The sequence below is a fragment of the Aedes albopictus genome, chromosome 1 (assembly GCF_035046485.1).
Source record: "Aedes albopictus strain Foshan chromosome 1, AalbF5, whole genome shotgun sequence".
NCBI lineage: Eukaryota > Metazoa > Arthropoda > Insecta > Diptera > Culicidae > Aedes > Aedes albopictus.
In genome coordinates, this window is record NC_085136.1 from 106327926 (window position 1) to 106347214 (window position 19289).

The following is a 19289-nucleotide window of genomic DNA, read 5'->3' on the forward strand; positions in this document are numbered from 1 at the left end:
TGAATGACAAGATCGCGAGAAACTATCCCTTAAAGAAACACGAGAACGATTAATGGAAGATTCAGAGAACAAATCTCGGAGAACCGTTGATAAGATCTCGGAAAAAAATCTCAGAAAAATCTCTGGAGAAATCAATGAACAAATTTCGAACTCATTTTTTTTTTTTTTTTTTGTTTTTATTAATGTGTATTTTAACATGAAGCTAATTCTACACTTGTCAAGTTGAGAAAAGGTCCGGAGGGGACCTTTTCAGTACTTACTGCTAGGGGAAGGATGGCCCAGAGGGGGCCCCTTTCGAGCCCAACCGTGGGGTCTCGCCTTTTCCTCAAAAACTAATAAACATTCAAATTACAATCTTACAACATTGAAGTTTTAAAACATTTTAAATCAAATTTGAAAATATTTGTTTCTCCGTGTTTTTTGGTTTGCGTAACCGGCCGCCAGGTGGCAGCTCCGTCGCAAAGATGCTAGAAAAGTTGGCACATCTGTTCGTTGACGTTTGGATTTTGCTTCCGTTTGTCTGTCATCGCGTCGACAGGCAGCAGCTTGGCTCATGTCTGTTTTTCTTCTGTGCTGGTGTTGTGTGGCGGTGACGACGCCGCCGGTGGTAATTAATCACCATCGGCGGAGAAAATTACGGAGAATAATTCCTGATTTGTTGTTCGGGAACCGGACCGCCTTCCCCCTGGCACCCGACGTGGGTAACCGGGTGTGGAAAAGCGATTTCCGAGTTACGAATTGTGGCCAGGAAGGTGCGGAAGAGTAGGTAGCGGGGCGGATTCGGGATTTTTTGGCTTCCATGCGGTGGCCTTTTTGTGTTGGGTGGGAGGGTGAAATGGTTCCCAAGCGTAGTTCCGTAGTGTCCCCCGGGGGAACGAAGATAGGCTTCCGGCCATTCGGGCTCTAGGCCTTTACGGTGTGTTTTTCGTGTTTGCGTGCGTTGTGCCATAGAGTCCCTCGGGGGAACGAAAAGAGGCTTCCGGCCAACCGGGCTCTAGGCCTTCACGGGGTGTTTTCGCGTTTTTGTTCGAGAAGTTCGTTATCGTTGTGCCGTAGAGTCCCCCGGGGGAACGAAACAGGCTTCCGGCCAATCGGGCTCTAGGCCTTAACGGAGTGTTTATTCGCGTTTGCGTGCGTTGTACCGTAGAGTCCCTCGGGGGAACGAAGAAGGCTTCCGGCCAACCGGGCTTTAGGCCTTTACGGGATGTTTTCGATCGTTGCTGCACGGAGCTCCCCGGGGAGACGAAGACTAGTGATTTCGTCAGAGCCCAAGAGCCTCCCGGGAGGACGAAGTTGTGTGTGGGATGGTTTTACTGGGTAATAAACTGTACGACGCTCGAACCGCCCCGCTACTGCTTGAATCCCGCTGCTCCCACCCCTGGCACCCTGGAACGGGTCCGCCACGCGGGGGAGACGACGCTGGAGCATTGGAGGAACTCCCACCCTTGGCACCCTGGGGACGGGTCCGCCACGCAGGGGAGAAAGGCGGGGCACCCCGCCGTTTGGATCTTGAAGGTTCCGGGCCTGATACGTTCCAGAGAGAGACTTGCGACTGGCAACTCCCACCCCTGGCACCCTGGGACGGGTCCGCCACGCGGGGGAAAAGGTCATCCTTCTTCGTAGAGGTAAGTAGTAGTGCTGCATTGGTTTGTCGTTCTTGGAGGGGGCGACACGCCTATTTGCGTGCCCTTCTGTATTGACTTTACAGTTTTGGTTTTTAACCTGGCTTTTTTTTCCTTTTTTTTGGTTTTGTTTTCAGGAGTACACCGCAGCGATCAGGTGCGTGCTCCCGCCCCTGGCATCCTGGACGGACGGGTCCGCCATGCGGGGAAGAAGGGCGAGAGGCCACAATGTTGGATGTAAGGAGCGATTAACCGAAGTATGGTGATTGAACGTGTTTACACCCCTGGCTCCCCGGATGGACGGGTCCGCCGCCCGGTGGGGTAGGAGGAGGTTTCTACGTGGCCGTGCTTCGTCAACTTTTCGGCCACTGGTACCCTGGAGACGGGTCCACCAGAGGCTGCTGCCTTCGTTTGACGTTCCTGAGGTGCTGATTGTGGCCCAGGGGGTCTGTACCCTCCTGCGTCACGGAGGCCGCCAGTCCCTGTCAGAAGACAGTAGGGGCTGTAACGGCGGTCACAGGTAAGTACTCTCCGTGTGGTAGCGCTGCTGTACTGTTGGTGTAACATTTTTTTGTTTTAGGTACTGGATGTTAAAAGGGCCGGATGATAACGGGCAAATGGAGGAAGACGGACAGTGATGGAACAACCGATAGATGATGCCCTGTCGATCGGAAGTCACGCGCTGGTAGTATTTGGGTGAGTCCTTTCAAGATGTGGGTCGGGTAACTTTTTGTTTGTTGTTTGGGGTGGGTCTCTCCCCCCGGTCTTCCACCTCGGGGGTGCCCACCTCGTTGAGTATTCTGTCGGTCCATCCCCTGGCACCCTTGTGCGGGTCCGCCTACGCGGGAGACTGAAAAACTATTTTTTGTGGGCTTGGTGCTCTTGTACGAGTTTTTCAAGGTGGGATCCCACCCCTGGCACCCTTGTCTGGGTCCGCCTACGCGGGGGATTGTTGAGATAGACAAAAAGTCTCGGTTGTGCGTGGTGTTTTCGGTAGCTCCCACCCCTGGCACCCTGGTTCGGGTCCGCCACGCGGGGGAGATGTAACCGATCATCTTGTGTGGGTATTGGGCCGAGTGCCCCGATTCGGATTGACGCTGCCGACGACTCCCACCCCTGGCACCGTCCAGGTCCGCCACGCGGGGGAAAAAAATAAAACTTCGACCGTGCAAGTGTGGAAAAGCGATTTGGTGATCTTGACACCGGCGTAGATTTGGGACTTACAGCCTGGGTTGTGGAGAGCGATTCGAGTCGTGTTAAGATGCCGGAGGGTAATGACAATACAGCTATTGGTAACAAGGCGGGTGCGCTCATGGTAAATGTTGAACTAATTTTTTGCGTTTACTCGGGTTTCAGTGATCGTCTCGTGAATGATGCAAGCCATCTAAAGTTCATGCGAAAGTTGAAGAAGCCATTCATTATCGATGTGGTCAAGAACGATGTGACGCTGGCTGGTCAGGAAATAAAAGGCAATGTCAAACGAAAGAATAGAATTGAACATTCAAAACGTTGGCTTCTGCTGGATTTGTGAATCAAAAAGCTCTCGCAGGTCGAAATCGATGACTTATTCACTGGTCGGGGATGCCAAGACCACGCGAAGCTCTGCGAAGGATGCCAACATTGGAGCCAATGTAGCAGAGACAAGGGGTCATGCACAAATTACGTCACGCTTTTAGGGGGAGGGGGGTTTTGCAGAACGTGACGATCCATACAAAAAATATTGAGGTCCTATACAAAAAGTGCGAAATAGGGGGGAGGGGGGGTTGAAAAAGGTCGGTTTTTGCGTGACATAATTTGTGTATCACCCCCAAATAAGTAAGTGAACGAGTGAAACCTTTACAACCGCTATTAAGAGGACGTTAATGGAAACCATGTAAGGCATAAGGCTTGCTTGGTGCAACCCGAATAGAAAAGAATAATAACTAAATAACATATCAAGGTTTTAATCCTAAATACCATTGTACCTCGATATGCTCTTCTTCAGATAATAATAAGAGGCAAAATAACAAAAATTAATACCATAACTTTGTACAAATAACACCTCGAAAATAACATTTTTTTGTTATTTAAATTTGACGTGCAGTATTTGTTATGCAGTAGATATAGAATAACAAAGTAATAACATGTCTGGCTATTCAATTGTACTTTTGTTTGAAAGCTCTATGATATAATATCAAAACTTGTTCTTCAGATATTTTCACTGCAAACCAACGAATACCACATCAATATCAAACTCTGCACAAATACTTCCAATTGTTATTGTGGTGTTTTTCCAACATTTCGTAGAACAACAAAGCAATTGCAACTTTAGTCCTTATAAAGCCTGTATCCGCAATAATCGGGACACAGAAATACAGCTGTAACTCTGCAATAGATACATCAAAATTGTTCAAATTCGGCCTAATAATATCTTAAGATGTGTTCATTTCACCAACAAAATTTCATGTGAATCGGTGCAGTAAAAGTAGTGTTGTAGCAATGAAAGAGTAGAATGTGCGCCATTCAATTTTGTACAGCCCCTAGTTTTGCATGTCAACGCTGTAACTTTTGAATTTGGCAAAAGAAATGGCTGAAATTTTAAACACAAACCTCTCAATCTATTTCTATTGCATAGGCAAAATTTCAGAAAAATCGATGCACTATAAACATTTTTATAGTCAAAATATGTATTGGGACTTAACGTGATTTTAGCCCCTCAGACAGCAAGTAGTCAGCACCCTTTATTGTTTCGATTGTACTATTGAAAGTATTATACCAATAATCATCAAATTTTGTAGGTATATTATACAAATAAACAACTTCTTCTTCTTCTTCTTTGTGGCTCGACGTTCGCATTGGAACTTGGCCTGCCTCTCTTCAACTTAGTGTTCTTAGAGCACTTCCACAGTTATAAATTGAAGGGCTTTCTTTGCCTGCCATTGCATGAATTTGTACATTGTGTGGCAAGTACAATGATACGCTATGCCCAGGGAGTCGAGAAAAGTTTTCCGACTGGAACGGGAATCGAACCCGCCGTCTCCGGATTGGCGATCATAGCCTTAACCACTAGGCTAACTGGAGAATAAACAACTACCTTCTGTGAAAATTTCATGAAAATTGGCAGAAAAATTCAAAAGATATGTATAGGCAAACATCGCACATGAAAAGCATGAAAAATTTTCACTAACACTCACCCCTATCAGCACCAGTAGCTTTCAAACTAATTGATCAAAGTTGATGAAATTTTGCCAGAAATCGTCTCTATGAGTATCATAACTGCTGACGAAATTTCATGTTTATCATCACAGAGCTTAGAGCTGTAGCGTAAAAGAACCATCTATTATGCGAAAGAAAATTGGTCATGATTGTACAAAATGCTTAAATCCACGTCTGTTTGTTTTTTCGGCCACAGTTAAAAGTAATGCATTGATTTTTATGAAATTTGGCACAAATAATAAACATACACCAAAGAGTTCTCAGTCAATTATTTGACCAATTTTACCGATTCATTACAGAGATACAGCCGTACTTCTGTATCCCGATTATTGCGGATACAGGCTTTAGTACAGGTTGCTTTTCGTATGGCATTTCTAAGGTTTTTCATTTATGCTCGAGAAGTGTTTCTCTAAAAAGCAGGCCTCGATTTCACGAAAGCTACACGCACGAGAGTTAGACAAAATGATCGGGACTGGCTAAATTTTTACGTTTCAAAAAATGTTAGACTAGTTGACCAACTTTTGATGCACTTATCGAAAAGTTACAGCTGATTGACCATTTTTTGAAAAGTGAAAGTTTTGCCTATCACGATCATTTTGCCGATCCCCTGTAGCTGTTGCGTTGCAGAGAGGACTAACAACATCAGATGGATGTGAACACGGCTTTCTTACATGGCGATCTTGGAGAGGATCTCTACATGGCCATACCTGATGGTGCCGAAGCAGAAGCTGAAGAAGTTTATACGAATTGAAACAGGTTCCAAATTGTTGGAATGAGAAGTTTAACCAAGTATACTTGAAGCTCTGATTCAGAAGATCGCAACATGATTACTGCTTGTACAACACCGACGTCGACGAGAGAGGAACGATGACGTCTTTATTATCAGACACGTCGACGATATGGGAGTACGACCAAAGACGGTGGAAGCTGTTAGGAAGAAAGTGTCTCAGTTTTTCAAAATTACGGCTTGCGGTCGGTTGGAAAACTTCCTTGGAATGAAAATCCAATATGACAGGGAGTCGGGTGACATGTCACAACCAGAGCGTTCATGATTAACCAAATTTTTAATCATGATTAATCATTGATGATTAAAATTCTAATTTCGATGATTATTGACTATGATTAATGATTAATTTGATTTTTTGGATGATTAAAGATTATGATTAATGATTAAAATTGGTTTTATCTGTGATTATTGATTATGATTATTGATTAAAAACGGCTCATTGATTAAAAATCATGATTAATCATGATTAATCAATCATAAAAACTGGAAATGATTAAAAGGTTTTGTGCTGTTAACAATATTTTTGAAGTTTCAAAAGTAAAAGTTTCTTTGTCTGGGAGATTTTTGAAAAAAGAATCCCACTTAGAACAGCATTTGAACCAATTTAAGTTGGATCATATATTTTATATGGTGAATCATTTTTGGTAATGAATGATTAATGATTGATTAATTCTTTTTCCTTATGATTATGATTACTGATTAATGATTAAATTGCGAAATCAGTGTGATTAAGATTAATGATTAATGAATAAATAAAATTTTTTAGTGATTATAATTAATGATTTTTGATTAATCTTAATCATTAATCATTAATCATGATTAAATTTATGATTAATCATTAACGCTCTGGTCACAACAGGCAAGTATCGACAAGATTTTGAAGAAATTCTGAATGCAAATTGGTCACCCAACCAGAACGCCGACGAAGAAAACGCTTTAGCGTATCCGTACTAAAGAAGAATCCATATTTAGAAGAGACGTATCGTGAAATTTAAGGCAGTTTCATGTACGCTATGATGTCATCCCGGCTGGAAATTTGTGGAAAACATTATTTACAAGGGCCGGTTCTTCAACTTCAGCATAATAAACGAGCACAGCCCACACTCCGGAAGCATTGATGATGACAAGGACGCATTTTATATGCATCTCGAACGCGAGTACGATCGCTGCCCAAACCACGACGTCAAGATCATCATAAGAGATTTAAACGCTCAGGTAGGCCAGGAGGAGGAATTCGGATCGACGATTGGTAAGTTCAGCGCCCACGAACGAAAACGGCCTACGACTCATTGATTTCGCCGCCTCCAAAAATATGGCCATACGTAGCACCTTTTTCCAACACAGCCTCCCTTATCGTCACACCTGGAGATCACCACAGCAGACGGAATCTAAAATCGACTACGTTCTGATTGACGGACGGCACTTCTCTGACATTATCGACGTCAGGACCTATCGTGGCGCCAACATCGACTCCGAGCACTATCTGGTGATGGTCAAACTGCGTCCAAAACTCTCCGTCATCAACAATGTATGGTACCGGCGACCGCCACGGTATAATCTAGAGCGACTGAAGCAACCGGATATCGCCACCGCATACGCGCATAATCTCGAGGCAGCGTTGCCGGACGAGGGTGTGCTCGATGTGGCCCCTCTAGAGGACTGCTGGAGTACAGTGAAAGCAGCCATCAACGACGCAGCCGAGAGCACCATCGGGTACGTGGAACGGAATTGACGGAACGAATGGTTCGACGAAGAGTGCAGAACGGTTTTGGAGGAGAAGAAGGCAGCGAGGGCGGTAATGCTGCAACAAGGGACCCGACAGAACGTGGAACGCTATAAACAGAAGCGGACACAGCAGACCCGCCTCTTTCGAGAGAAAAAAGCGCCGCCTGGAAGAAGCGGAGTGTGAAGAAATGGAACTGCTGTGCCGTTTCCAAGAAACACGGAAGTTCTATCAGAAGCTCAACGCATCCCGCAACGGCTTCGTGCCGCGAGCCGAAATATGCAGGGATAAAGACGGAGGCCTCTTGACGGACGGACGTGAGGTGATCGAAAGGTGGAAGCAGCACTTGGATCAGCACCTGGACGGCGTGGAGAACGTAGGCACGGGAGCCCATGGCAACGGAAGAAACGACGACGCCAGTGCAGCGGAGGACGGAAATGATCCAACTCCCACGCTGAGGGAAGTTAAGGATGCCATTCACCAGCTGGTAAGGATGGTATCGCAGCTGAACTCATCAAGATGGGCCCAGAAAAAATGGCCACCTGTCTGCATCAGCTGATAATCAGGATCTGGGAAACCGAACAGCTACCGGAGGAGTGGAAGGAAAGGGTAATCTGCCCCATTCACAAGAAAGGCGACCATTTGGAATGTGAGAACTTCAGGGCGATCACTATTTTGAATGCTGCCAACAAAGTGCTATCCCAGATCATCTTCCGTCGTCTGTCACCTAAAACAAATGAGTTCGTGGGAAGTTATCAAGCCGGCTTCATCGACGGCCGGTCATAAACGGACCAGATCGTTACCGTACGGCAAATCCTCCAGAAATGCCGTGAATATGTACCAGGTCCCAACGCATCACCTGTTCATCGACTTCAAAGCGGCATACGACAGTATCAACCGCGCAGAGCTATGGAGAATCATGAACGAAACCGGCTTTCCTGGGAAGCTGACTAGACTGATTAAAGCAACGATGGATGGTGTGCAAAACTGCGTAAGGGTTTCGGGTGAAATATCCAGTTCATTCGAATCTCGCCGGGGACTGCGACAAGGTGACGGACTCTCATGCCTATTCTTCAACATCGCTCTGGAAGGTGTGATGCGACGAGCCGGGCTCAACAGCCGGGGAACGATTTTCACAAAATCCGGTCAATTTGTGTGCTTTGCAGACGACATGGACATTTTCGCTAGAACATTTGGAACGGTGGCAGAGCTGTACACCCGCCTGAAATGCGAAGCAGCAAAGGTCGGACTGTTGGTGCATGCCTCAAAGGGGCTGTCCATAAACCACGTGGTCATTTTTTTGGGACTTTTCAACCCTCCACCCCCTCCCCCCCCCGCGTGGTCATTGGTCCATACAAATGTTTTTATTTGTCCATACAAAATGGTCTTTGGCCGAACCCCCCCCCCCCCCCCCCCCCCCCCTCATGACCACGTGGTTTATGGACAGCCCCAAACAAAGTACATGCTGATAGGCGGAACCGAACACGACCGGATCCGTCTGGGTAGTAATGTTACGATAGACGGGGATACTTTCGAAGTGGTGGAGGAATTCGTCTACCTCGGATCCTTACTGACGGCTGACAACAACGTGAGTCGTAAAATTCGAAGACGCACCCTCAGCGGAAGCTGTGGTCTAAAAAGATTTAGTCACGCACCAAATGCAATATGCACAAAAACCTAATAAGACCGTTGGTCCTCGAGACATGGACCATGCTCGAAGAGGACCTGCAAGCACTCGGAATTTTCGAGTGACGCGTGTTAAGGACGATCACGGGCAGTTTGCAGGAGAATGGTGTGTGGCGGAGAAGGATGAACCACGAGCTCGCTGCACTTTATGGCGAACTCAGTATCCACAAGGTAGTCAAAGCCGGAAGGATACGGTGGGCAGGGCATGTTGATGAATGCCGAAAAACAACCCTACAAAGCTGGTGATCGCAACTGATCCGGTTGTCACCTTTATCCCTCATTGTGAATATCAATAGGCTTTTTTACGAAGATAGTCGATTACATTGACCTTAAATATAAAGGTTAGAGAGGTTTTTCCATGACTTTCTTTTAGGACTGATCTAGCCTCACAAGTTTTTCACATATCATATTTTCAGGTTCAGCTTCTGAAATGAACTGTATGTGATTTAATTTAGACATGACGAAATGTCATTTTTAATACTATTCAGAAGAACATCACGGATGTTATACTTTGCAAGCATAATTAATTCATAATTATTGTAAAAAGGTTATGTAATTTATAAATTTAAAAGATTCGATTTTTGAATTTTGACCATGGTTTCTGCACAAATACTTCTACAATGTAGAACCTACGTACAAGATTCGAATAAAGCTGCCTTCGTCATGCCCAGAAGACATTTGCTAATTGAAATTCCAAATATAGACCCATCTGATGGAAAAGATTCATCGGAAAGTTAGTCCATGATGATGTGTTCTTCAAAATTTTTCAACAATACAACAATTCCGGCTAAAACGGCTTCAACCGCTGTTGTTTTCGCGGATCCATACCCGGGAAAATTCAATTACGGTTTAAATACTCAAATGCATCCAGTCCAGAGCTTCCGGCAAATCAAACCCAAATTGGAACGGACAGAGCAGCGCATCGATTCTGTGGGGTGGGGCCTCGGTCTCGGATATGCCAATAATGACGTTAATGCCAATCCAGTCACAATTTTGCGCCGGTCGGTCGGTCATTTGATGTGAATGGAAACAGCAGAAACAATGCGGTACCCGGTGGCTTTCCGATGGACAGATTTGAGGCAGTATCCGTCCGATGTGAGGGATGCGGTAGGAGACCACTTGTCTGTCGGATGGTTGTCAGGTTTTGAGATTCATTGCAATTCAATTGAACAGGGGTCGATGACTTTGTGGTTTTGCTGGGGTCTGGTGATAGTGGTTTAAGCGTTAGACGTCATTCAAATCAATTATTGTATGAATGGATAGGTAAATAGACAATTTAAACTATTTGAGGTTTGAACTATCAAATCAAACAGTTCAAAGCTGAACTATCTGTTTGAAGTTTCTGCTTAGAATTTGAATTGGAATTTGATTACCTCTCCTGTGTAAGATCTTGACCTCTCTGAATAGGAGGGTCAAAGAAGATTGATTGCTTATACAGGGGATGGCCAAAATGTTTGGGATAGGCAACTTTTTTTTCTCTCACAAAAAAGTTCAACATGCTATAACTATTCATAGAGTGCATAAAAAAATCTCAAATTTTGACTGTTTGTCAACCTATCATATGTGCCTCATTAGTACAAAAACACTATTTTTCAGACAACTCATTTTTGAGCTGTTATATCTCGGAAACCAGTGAACCGATTTAAATGAAATTTTGAACGTACACTAACAATATGTTAATGCTTCACAAACTATTAAAACATAGGTACTTTTTAAACGTTGAAAAAAAATATCATGGATTGACACTTTTTGGATTTTTCTCGAAAAAATGTATTTTTTTCACATCAATGTCAATAAATTTTAGTGTTGATATCCAATGATTTTCCACTTCTGTTCTCAAGTTATCTCTAATCATATATATTAGAGCCTATTTAGATTGCAGGAAGAACACATTTAGTAATTTTTGTGTGGTATTGTAAATTTGGCTTATTTTCCTCTACATGGGTAAAAATTTCAACCCGGTATAACTTAATTGTACGTGAGAAAATATTACATTTTATAACGTCGTATCGAGTATCAATATATTGTTGATGATCGTTAAAAAAATTCATTCAATTCGGTTCACTGGTTTCCGATATATGACAGCTCAAAAATGAGTTGTCTAAATAATAGTGTTTTACCCGAACGGTTCTAACTTCGCGAAAAATTGATCAATTGAGCCCAAATTTGTACCAATGGTGCACATATAATAGTTTGACAAACAATCAAAATTTGAGATTTTTTGATGCACTCTATGAAAAGTTACTGCATGTTGAATTTTTTTGTGGGAGAAAAAAAGTTGCCTATCCCAAACATTTTGGCCATCCCCTGTATGTAGACATAAATAAAACCATCACAACCTTTCCTCTTCTTATTCTTGGTGAAATATGCTTAATGGGACAAAGCCTGCTTCCCAGCTTAGAGTTATATGTGCACTTTCACAGTTATTAACTGGGATCTTCCTCTGCCAATTAGCAATTTGCATGTGTATGTATTTATATCGTGTGGTAGGCACGAAGAAACTTTGTGCCCAAGAAGTCAAGGAAATATTCTTTACGAAAAGTTTCTGGACCGATCGGAAATCGAAGGCGTCATCCTCAGCATAGTCGTTTTGAATACCCCTGTGCTTACCGCATTGGTAATTAGGCCTCTTAAAAAGAGTTGTTTTTTAAATAGTGCAAAAGAGCACACACACTTACCTTCTCGACATCGGACTCGGAAAAGTTCGGCTTCTTCCCCAAACAGTTAACATACTCCGGTGAAAGGTAGCTCTTCAGGTTGACGTACGACGGTGGCATCAGCACAGGGTGATTCTCTCCTGCCGCCGCCGCTGCAGCGGATCCGGTCGACATGGCTGCCGCCACCACCTCCGTCAGGGGTTGACTCACCGGTACGATGTTGAACACGGCCCGCCCGCGGGTGGTGATTTGCAGCCCGGTCGGTGAAATGAGCGGCCGGACCTTCGTTATCGACGGGGTGTCTGTGGAATAGAGGGGTGGAAGGCGGAAATTAGATGGTGGTATGAAAGGGATGTGCCACTAAAAAGACATGGGTTCGTTCGAGAGTGACAGATTTGTGGATTATGCTCATTGTTGGTTTATCATACTCATAATTCTTGAAAGAAATATTAGCCAGAATTTCTATGTAACTGTTACGGTGAATTGCTTTCAAGTTTCAGAGGTAAAGAGAGATCCCTTAGCACTTTGCCGTCTCAAATCACTCAAACGTATGGGGGTCCTGCGGTATCAGTGTTTCCATGAGAAAATCGTTGGCCTTATTGCGGTACAGTACAAGACATTTTCGTGCAGAGTACTTCAAAAACGGTGTCTTGTCCGGGTAGATCCGGGTCGTCACGTTATGCGATTCAAAAATTGTTCAAAGTTGACTAAGTTATAGCAGAATAGTGCCAAAAAGGAGAAGCCCTACCGAGAGTATCACTTCCCTAACTACATATGAAATAGTGCACAAAAATAGCGTATGGTGGCTCCTGAGAGGAATAGCGACTGCATTCAAATGAATTGCATTTATTGTTGCAAATTTCGCGTTACCTCATTGAAACTGACAAGATTCAGTTTGTTACGTTCGACCGTTAACCAAATCATGGGTTTCTGATGCAACCCATTACCACGGGGCATCTTAATACCTTAGAACTGACTAACGGCTTGTCGATAGCTCTCCAACGATAGCTCTAACCTTCAAGCTCCATTCTTCATAAATAAATGCGGGGAACTCCTCCAGCTTTCTAATATATGGGTAACCAAATGAGGTCCATTTTGGAGGCAGCCGGACAGCTGTCTAGGCAACATCTTGATGGAGCACTCTAGGAGTGCCCTCCTCTTGGCCTTGACTACCCTTAACTGGTAGAGGTTAGCCGTCTGGTAAGCCCCACTTAGCTCCGAGTGTCCCTCGTCGGTACGACTACTTTGCATCGTTCACCTAGCTCTTTGGCAGAATGCGTGGAGTTTCATGATTTCCGGGCAATACTGGAACATTGATGGGCGATCGTTCCTGTATAGGGATCGTCTTGGCATTGCGGCGTCGCATGTACGACCAAACGTTCCGACTAGGTCGTCACTAGATAGGTCGTCGGTGTAACTACACCCTCCATGAGCAATCGTTTCCGGCTTGTCGAAGCGCGAGGTCAGCCATCCGTGAAGGCTATCGAGGACACTCGACTGTGACGGGTTTTCTCCGTATTCGATCCTGTACCGAATCGCCTGATGGGTTGCTACGCGTGTACCCATTGCCAACTCTCCAGTTTGAGTTAGGGTTTGGACCCGGTTCAGATACCTAGATCTCGCACTGTTGTTTAGGAGTGATTGCGAACTTCTTGGCGTCGGTGATCTTATTTAGATGCTCAACTGGAGAGTTCTCCGTCATCAGAGCTCTAACCTTTACCTTCTCATCTAGGACCTCCAGGGCCAGTGCCTTATAGGAGTGATCTGCACCACTCTTCTGCGCTTTCTGGTGCTCTTTCGCTACAAGCCACTCCTGGCTTGTCGGAAGAAGAGGGAGGTGTACTCCAGCTTCTGCCTTGACTATTCAATAGTGGAGATTTTACCAGGCCACCTCTCGCAAATTGATCATCTTGCTCTGAATGCAACAATATTCAGCGAGAAAGGATTGCGGCTTTAAGGAATATTTAGTAGAAATGAGCGTTAACCACTAAAGAAAGTTTACCAATATTCCCACCGACTCTAATTAAATCGTTGGTGTTAAGTACTGGTGTGTACGAAGAAAGCAGGTAATCCTGCGACGCCGCAAGAAGTGGTGGACGGTCCTTGGGATTATCTGTAAAAATAGTGAGATCAACTACCTAGGGTGTTGGCAGTGGTTCAGCAGCAGTCTTGTTTTCTGACGCTCCGTAAGTCGGTACTGGTGGCAAATTAGGAATACAACCAGTTGCTGGTCAAAGGAGTGAGGACAGAGCAAGACAATTTCTTGAAATAATGTGAAACAGAGGCATTCGCTTTATAAGGAAGCTACGATGTGTGTCTCGAAACAACGCAGCGCGCTCCAAGAAAAGGGCCAAAGAGGGTAAGGCGTCTGTCGGAGGATGTGCTTCCTGATGACACCAAAAGGCGTACAGTGACCTAATCCGTGCAACCAAAGTGGTTTGATTTAAACGAAAGTAATCAAACCGGGTTTCATGAGAATTTGAATGGGTAACTCGAAGACCTACCTATCTAGCCGAGTAAACTAGTGGACAAGGAAAAGGTTACTTCTGGTATAGAGCAGCAGCTGTAGGGGTCCTTGTTAACAAGAGGTAATAAAAAACGAGCACAAAATACAATAGTTTTGGTTTTATCACGGTTTCTAGAACCTCTTCAAAACAACTTGGTCTTCAATATGTTACTCAGCGCAGAAGGCAAAGGGTTGATGCCCTTATCATCAAAATGAATGCGTCTAAGTAGTCCTTAAGCCCATGAGCGAAGAAAAGAACCTTTTTGACCTTGGGCCCAATGTACGGATTTACAATTTTTTCACTGATCTTATCTGCTGGAGCATTCTGAATGACATTCATGCTTCCACAGCCTCATGCAACTATGTGTGGTCTGGTGGTTAGTTCATTGTATGCTCAAGGATCTTTAATAACTCTCTTGAGTACAGACCATCGAATCTATGAACGAAACTAGCTACCTCCAAGAGCTTCATGATTATGGTACATGCCCACATAGCCTCAGGTAGCTACGAACTATGGTTAGTTCAATAAACATTTGAAAGTGTCCAAGACTTCCCTTAAGTGAAACCACAGATAATAGACATTGATGCGAAATGTGTGCAAACCCTTTCAACCGTCATTTCAAAAAGGAAACCTAACTAGCAACCATTTAGTGATGGTGCAACGAACGCATTCAGAACGCTTGATTACAAATGCTAATAACCCCTTGTTGGAGCAGGTTCGTGATTTCCGGAGAAATTGCTTCGGAATGAAAATCGGACACTGGCTGTTGGGTAGCCTTACACCGTGCGGAGGTGGTGTTATCGGCTAAAGCACTATTTCACTGTCCACAAAGTTCAACTAACCGCCACTAGGAGATTTTCTTCTTGGATAACGGAAACTTCTGGAGCTTTAACTGTTACTTTATTTCACTTTGCAGATTACGTTGGATACAATTTTGGACCACTTTATTCGTTGGGATTTCAACTTGGAATGATTTTATTTTATAATTTATAATTCTAGGAAAGCTAGCTACTTACTACTACTTTCAAGTATTCAATATATGCTACTCTTTTCAAGTACTACTACTACCATCTAGCACTCAATTGCAGTACTAGAACAAGGTGGGTTCGGCGCGAATCTATAGAGAATTTATTGAGAACTTATTGAGAACAAACATCGCCGCCACCTGAAATTTCTAATTTCATTTCTGACCTTTGTACTGTCAAAACAATTCAATTGTCTGGTCATCTCAACTCACGACAGCGTGCATGCGGAATATGATCAAATTTTAGCAAAATTTTCTACATTTTTTAACAATTTTCTTCGCTTTCAGGTTCACAAACATCGTAGGGTAGTAGGCACACTTTCGTGATAGGTCTTCGGATGGTCCCTCTATTGGTTTGCAGTGTTACGACGCGAATCAATCCGTCGCTCCCTGGATGTGCTTCGATGATCCTCGCTAGCGGCCATCTTACAGGTTGCAGTGATTCATCGACGAGAATAACCATTCTTCCCGTCTGGAAAGCGTTGTTTGGTGTTGTTCGCTTGGCCTCCTTCTGTAGTTCCTGCAGGTAGTCCGTCTGCCACAGATGCCAGAATCGTTGCACTCTCTCCTGGAGCTTCTGGTAGTGGTCCAGCCGGTGGAGTGGAATTGTCGTGACGTCAGTTTCTGGTAGTGTGGAGAGCGAAGAGCCGACGAGGAAGTGCGCTGGTGTAAGGATCGCCAGATCGTCCGGGTTCTCGGTCATCGGTGTGAGAGGCCTTGAGTTCATGCAGGCCTCGATCTGCGTCAGGATCGTTGACATGTCCTCGTAGGATAGGGTGATGTTGCCTAGCTGCCGGTGAAGGTGCTTCTTGGCCGTTTTAACCGCAGCTTCCCATAGCCCTCCGAAGTGAGGGGCTTTTGGTGGTATCATATGCCACTGGATTCCATCGGTCGCGCAGACAGTGGCGATCTCTTCTGCTGATTGGTCGCGGTGCAACATCTGATGTAGTAGTTGCAGTTCATTCCGTGCTCCTTCAAAATTCTTGCCGTTATCGGAGTATATGTGCGCTGGGCGACCACGGCGAGACACAAATCGGCGAAGAGCGGCAATGAAAGCAGCGGTGGAGAGATTGCTAACCAGCTCGATATGTACCGCTTTCGTCGCAAAGCAAACAAATATGCTAACGTAGGCCTTGATCGTGGATGCTCGCTTGTGTGGTGGCTTCAGGTACAGTGGACCAGCGTAGTCGACGCCAGTCACGGTGAATGGTCTGCTCGGTGTTATTCTCCGCTGTGGTAGTTGCCCTGTTTGCTGCGTTGCCGGTGTTGGAGATGCGCGTGTGCATCGAAAGCAGCGTCGCAGGATGGTGTTGAGCAGTCGTCGCCCTTGGATAGGCCAGTATTCTTGCCGCATTGTTGCCAATGTTACACGGCCGCCACCGTGCAGCAGTTTGAGGTGATAGTAGGTAGCAACAGAACGTGTGAATGGATGGGAACTGGGGAGTAGGATTGGATGCTTGGTGTGGTATGGCTGCTCTGAAAGGTTTAGTCTTCCCCCGACTCGAATGATTCCGTCAGAATCAAGAAATGGACTCAACAAGCGCAAATTGGACCGTTTAGAAACTGGCTTCCCTTTACCCAAATCCCTAAATTCCTCCGCGAACGAATCCTCTTGGGCTAGCTTTACCAGCTTTAGGCGAGATTGCGCCAGTTCCTCCACGGTGAGTACGGTGCTTCCTTCTGGTTGATCGGATGACCTTCGTCGTCTGCAAGCGTTGATGAACCGTAGGCAATAGGCAGTTACCCGTTGCAGTCGCAGGTAGGATGATGTTCGAAGGAAAATTTCGTTGACTGTTGGCCTGGTTTGGACGGCCGCCACCGTTACTCGCCTCTCCAGAATGTCGTCAGGAAGATTGCCCGTTTTTGATAACATTGGCCACTGTTCTCTTCGAAGACGCAGCCAGGATGGACCGTAGTGCCACAGATCACTGCTCAGAAACTCCTCCACCTTCATTCCTCTCGTAATTAGGTCTGCCGGGTTGTGGATTCCTGCAACATGGTTCCATTCCGATCCTTGGGTCGTAGTTTGGATTTCCGATACTCGATTGGCGATGAATGTTTTCCAAACATGTGGAGGGGAGCGCAACCATTCGAGTGTGACTGACGAGTCGGACCAAAAGTAGGAAGAATCGATGGACATGTCGAGTGCTTCGAGGATTTTAGCGTGTAGTCGAGCAGCAAGCACGGCGGCTGATAGTTCCAAGCGTGGAATTGAAAGGCGTTTGAGTGGGGCAACTCTTGATTTGGCCGCTATTAGTTGGACGTGAACTTGGCCATTGGGATCGGTGGATCTTGCGTAGGTGCAAGCTCCGTATGCTTGCTCGGAAGCGTCGGCAAACGTGTGGAGTTCTACTGTGGAGTTTGGACGGAAAACGTAGCGATCAACAGTGTAGGTGGACAGCTTTACCAGGTCGGAGCAGTAGGACTTCCATTTCTCGTCGATGACATCGGGAACTTCGTCATCCCACCCACATGGTTGTAGCCACAGTTCCTGCAGCAGCATTTTGGCTCGAATAACGACTGGAGCGGTAATGCCGAGAGGGTCAAAGTGCTTGGACACGCCGGACAAAATCGCTCTCTTGGTTGATGGACCATTAATTTCGACGGAGGCTGTGTCGAAGCGAAGCTTGTCAGTCAGGGGTTCCCAACCTACTCCAAGTGCTTTGATCGGTTTGTCGGCGTCGAGTTTCAGGAATGATTGGGTTTCGATTTGGGATGGATCGAGGTCTTCAAGCACCCGTGGATCATTCGATGACCATTTTCGCAGCTTGAATCCTCCTTTGGATAACAGCTCATCCAACTCCTGCCGTGTTTGGATTGCTTCACCGACGGATTGGGCGCCTCCTATATAATCGTCGACGTAAAAACTCTTCACCAGGGCTGGACCTCCGAGCGGGTAGTTTTCTCCTTCATCTTGGTGTAGTTGCTTCAGGGTACGAGTGGCCAGGAAAGATGACGGGGCCAAACCATACGTCACAGTCATTAGCTCACAGGTTTCGATGGGGCCATCAGGGTGAAATCGCCAGAAGATCCTTTGCAATGGAGTGTCTCTTGGGTCAACTAGTACCTGCCGGTACATTTTCTCGATATCGGCGACAAGTGCGATCGGGTACTTGCGGAAGCGGAGAACGAGAGTGAGCAATTCATCTTGCACGACTGGTCCCACCTGTAGGGCATCATTTAGAGAGTAGCCAGTAGTGGAGTGTATCGATCCATTGAATACCACTCGGACCTTTGTAGTGGTACTTGATTCCTTCACCACTGGATGATGGGGAATGTAGGAGGACTGCGGAGGTTCGGGTTCGTTCGAAGGAACAATGCGTAGGTGACCCAGGGATTTATACTCGGAGAGGAAATTCTGGTACTCCTGCTGCAGATCGGGATCTCGTTCTAATCGTCTCTCGAGTGAAAGATACTGGCGCATGGCGACTTGCTTTGTGTCACCGAGCAGGTGATCAAAATCGGGGTGACGTGGAAGGCGAACCATGTATCGACCTTCGGTGGTGCGGGTGACATTTTCGGAGAAATGCGACTCACATTGTTGCTCTTCGACGGAGTAGTTGGGCGTGTTACTAATTTCCTCAATTTTCCAGAAACGTTCAACGGCGTCATGGAGGGGATCTGATACGGACACATGGCATACGGTGGGCTGTGGGGCGGACGCAAATTGGTTTCTTCCGACGACAATCCATCCAAAGACACTCTCGACAAGCAGATGCTTCTGATCCTGTTCGATTTTTGTCCCAGGGTTGACAAAATTATAGAAATGTTCCGCTCCCAGAAGCAAATCAATTGCTCCGGTTTTGTTGAAGCTGGGGTCGGCTAGGAACAAATCGCTTGGAATTCGCCAGTTGCTGGCTGGGAATGTCACAGCGGGCAGGTCTATTGTGACACGAGGGAGGACCAGAAAATCGAGGTCGATCTGGAAGTCGTTCTTTCTGGAGCGAATGGAAGAGTGGACGCTGTGCTTCACATTAGAAGCTGATTCACCTACACCATGGACGGGGATGTTTACGACACGTCGCTTCAATTTCAACATTTGGCACAGTCTCTCGCTCATTATGTTAGATTGAGAGCCGCTATCCAAC

At 45.6% G+C, this 19289-nt stretch overlaps 2 protein-coding genes across 5 annotated transcripts in view; one reads left to right on the forward strand and one right to left on the reverse strand.

Moving 5' to 3' along the window:
* The window catches only part of LOC109432921 (uncharacterized), a 527049-nt gene that overhangs the window by 91906 nt on the left and 415854 nt on the right, over positions 1 to 19289 (reverse strand). For all 3 annotated transcript variants that reach the window (XM_062845149.1, XM_062845151.1, XM_062845150.1), the window contains one exon: positions 11692 to 11972. In XM_062845149.1, the coding sequence (XP_062701133.1) occupies positions 11692 to 11972 (281 nt within the window). The remainder of the gene's footprint in view (positions 1 to 11691; positions 11973 to 19289) is intronic.
* LOC115270386 (uncharacterized) lies at positions 398 to 2904 on the forward strand. Of its 2 annotated transcripts, XR_009996390.1 has the most exons (3): positions 413 to 1625; positions 1760 to 2142; positions 2203 to 2904. XR_009996390.1 is itself a non-coding variant. In XM_062846216.1 (2 exons), exons 1-2 carry the CDS (start codon positions 1305 to 1307, stop codon positions 1886 to 1888), a joined length of 450 nt encoding a protein of 149 aa, XP_062702200.1. In that variant the 5' UTR covers positions 398 to 1304; the 3' UTR covers positions 1889 to 2193. The 2 variants fall into 2 exon arrangements, 1 of the variants encoding a protein (XP_062702200.1); XM_062846216.1 differs by lacking the exon at positions 2203 to 2904 and having other exon boundaries at positions 398 to 1625; positions 1760 to 2193.

What these genes read in the sequence shown, in the direction of transcription:
- LOC115270386 (XM_062846216.1), top strand. Translation starts at nt 1,305, where the DNA reads ATGGTTTTACTGGGTAATAAACTGTACGACGCTCGAACCGCCCCGCTA. An exon ending in GGTCATCCTTCTTCGTAGAG is followed by an intron (nt 1,626 to 1,759) that starts GTAAGTAGTAGT and finishes TTTTGTTTTCAG; the next exon opens with GAGTACACCGCAGCGATCAG.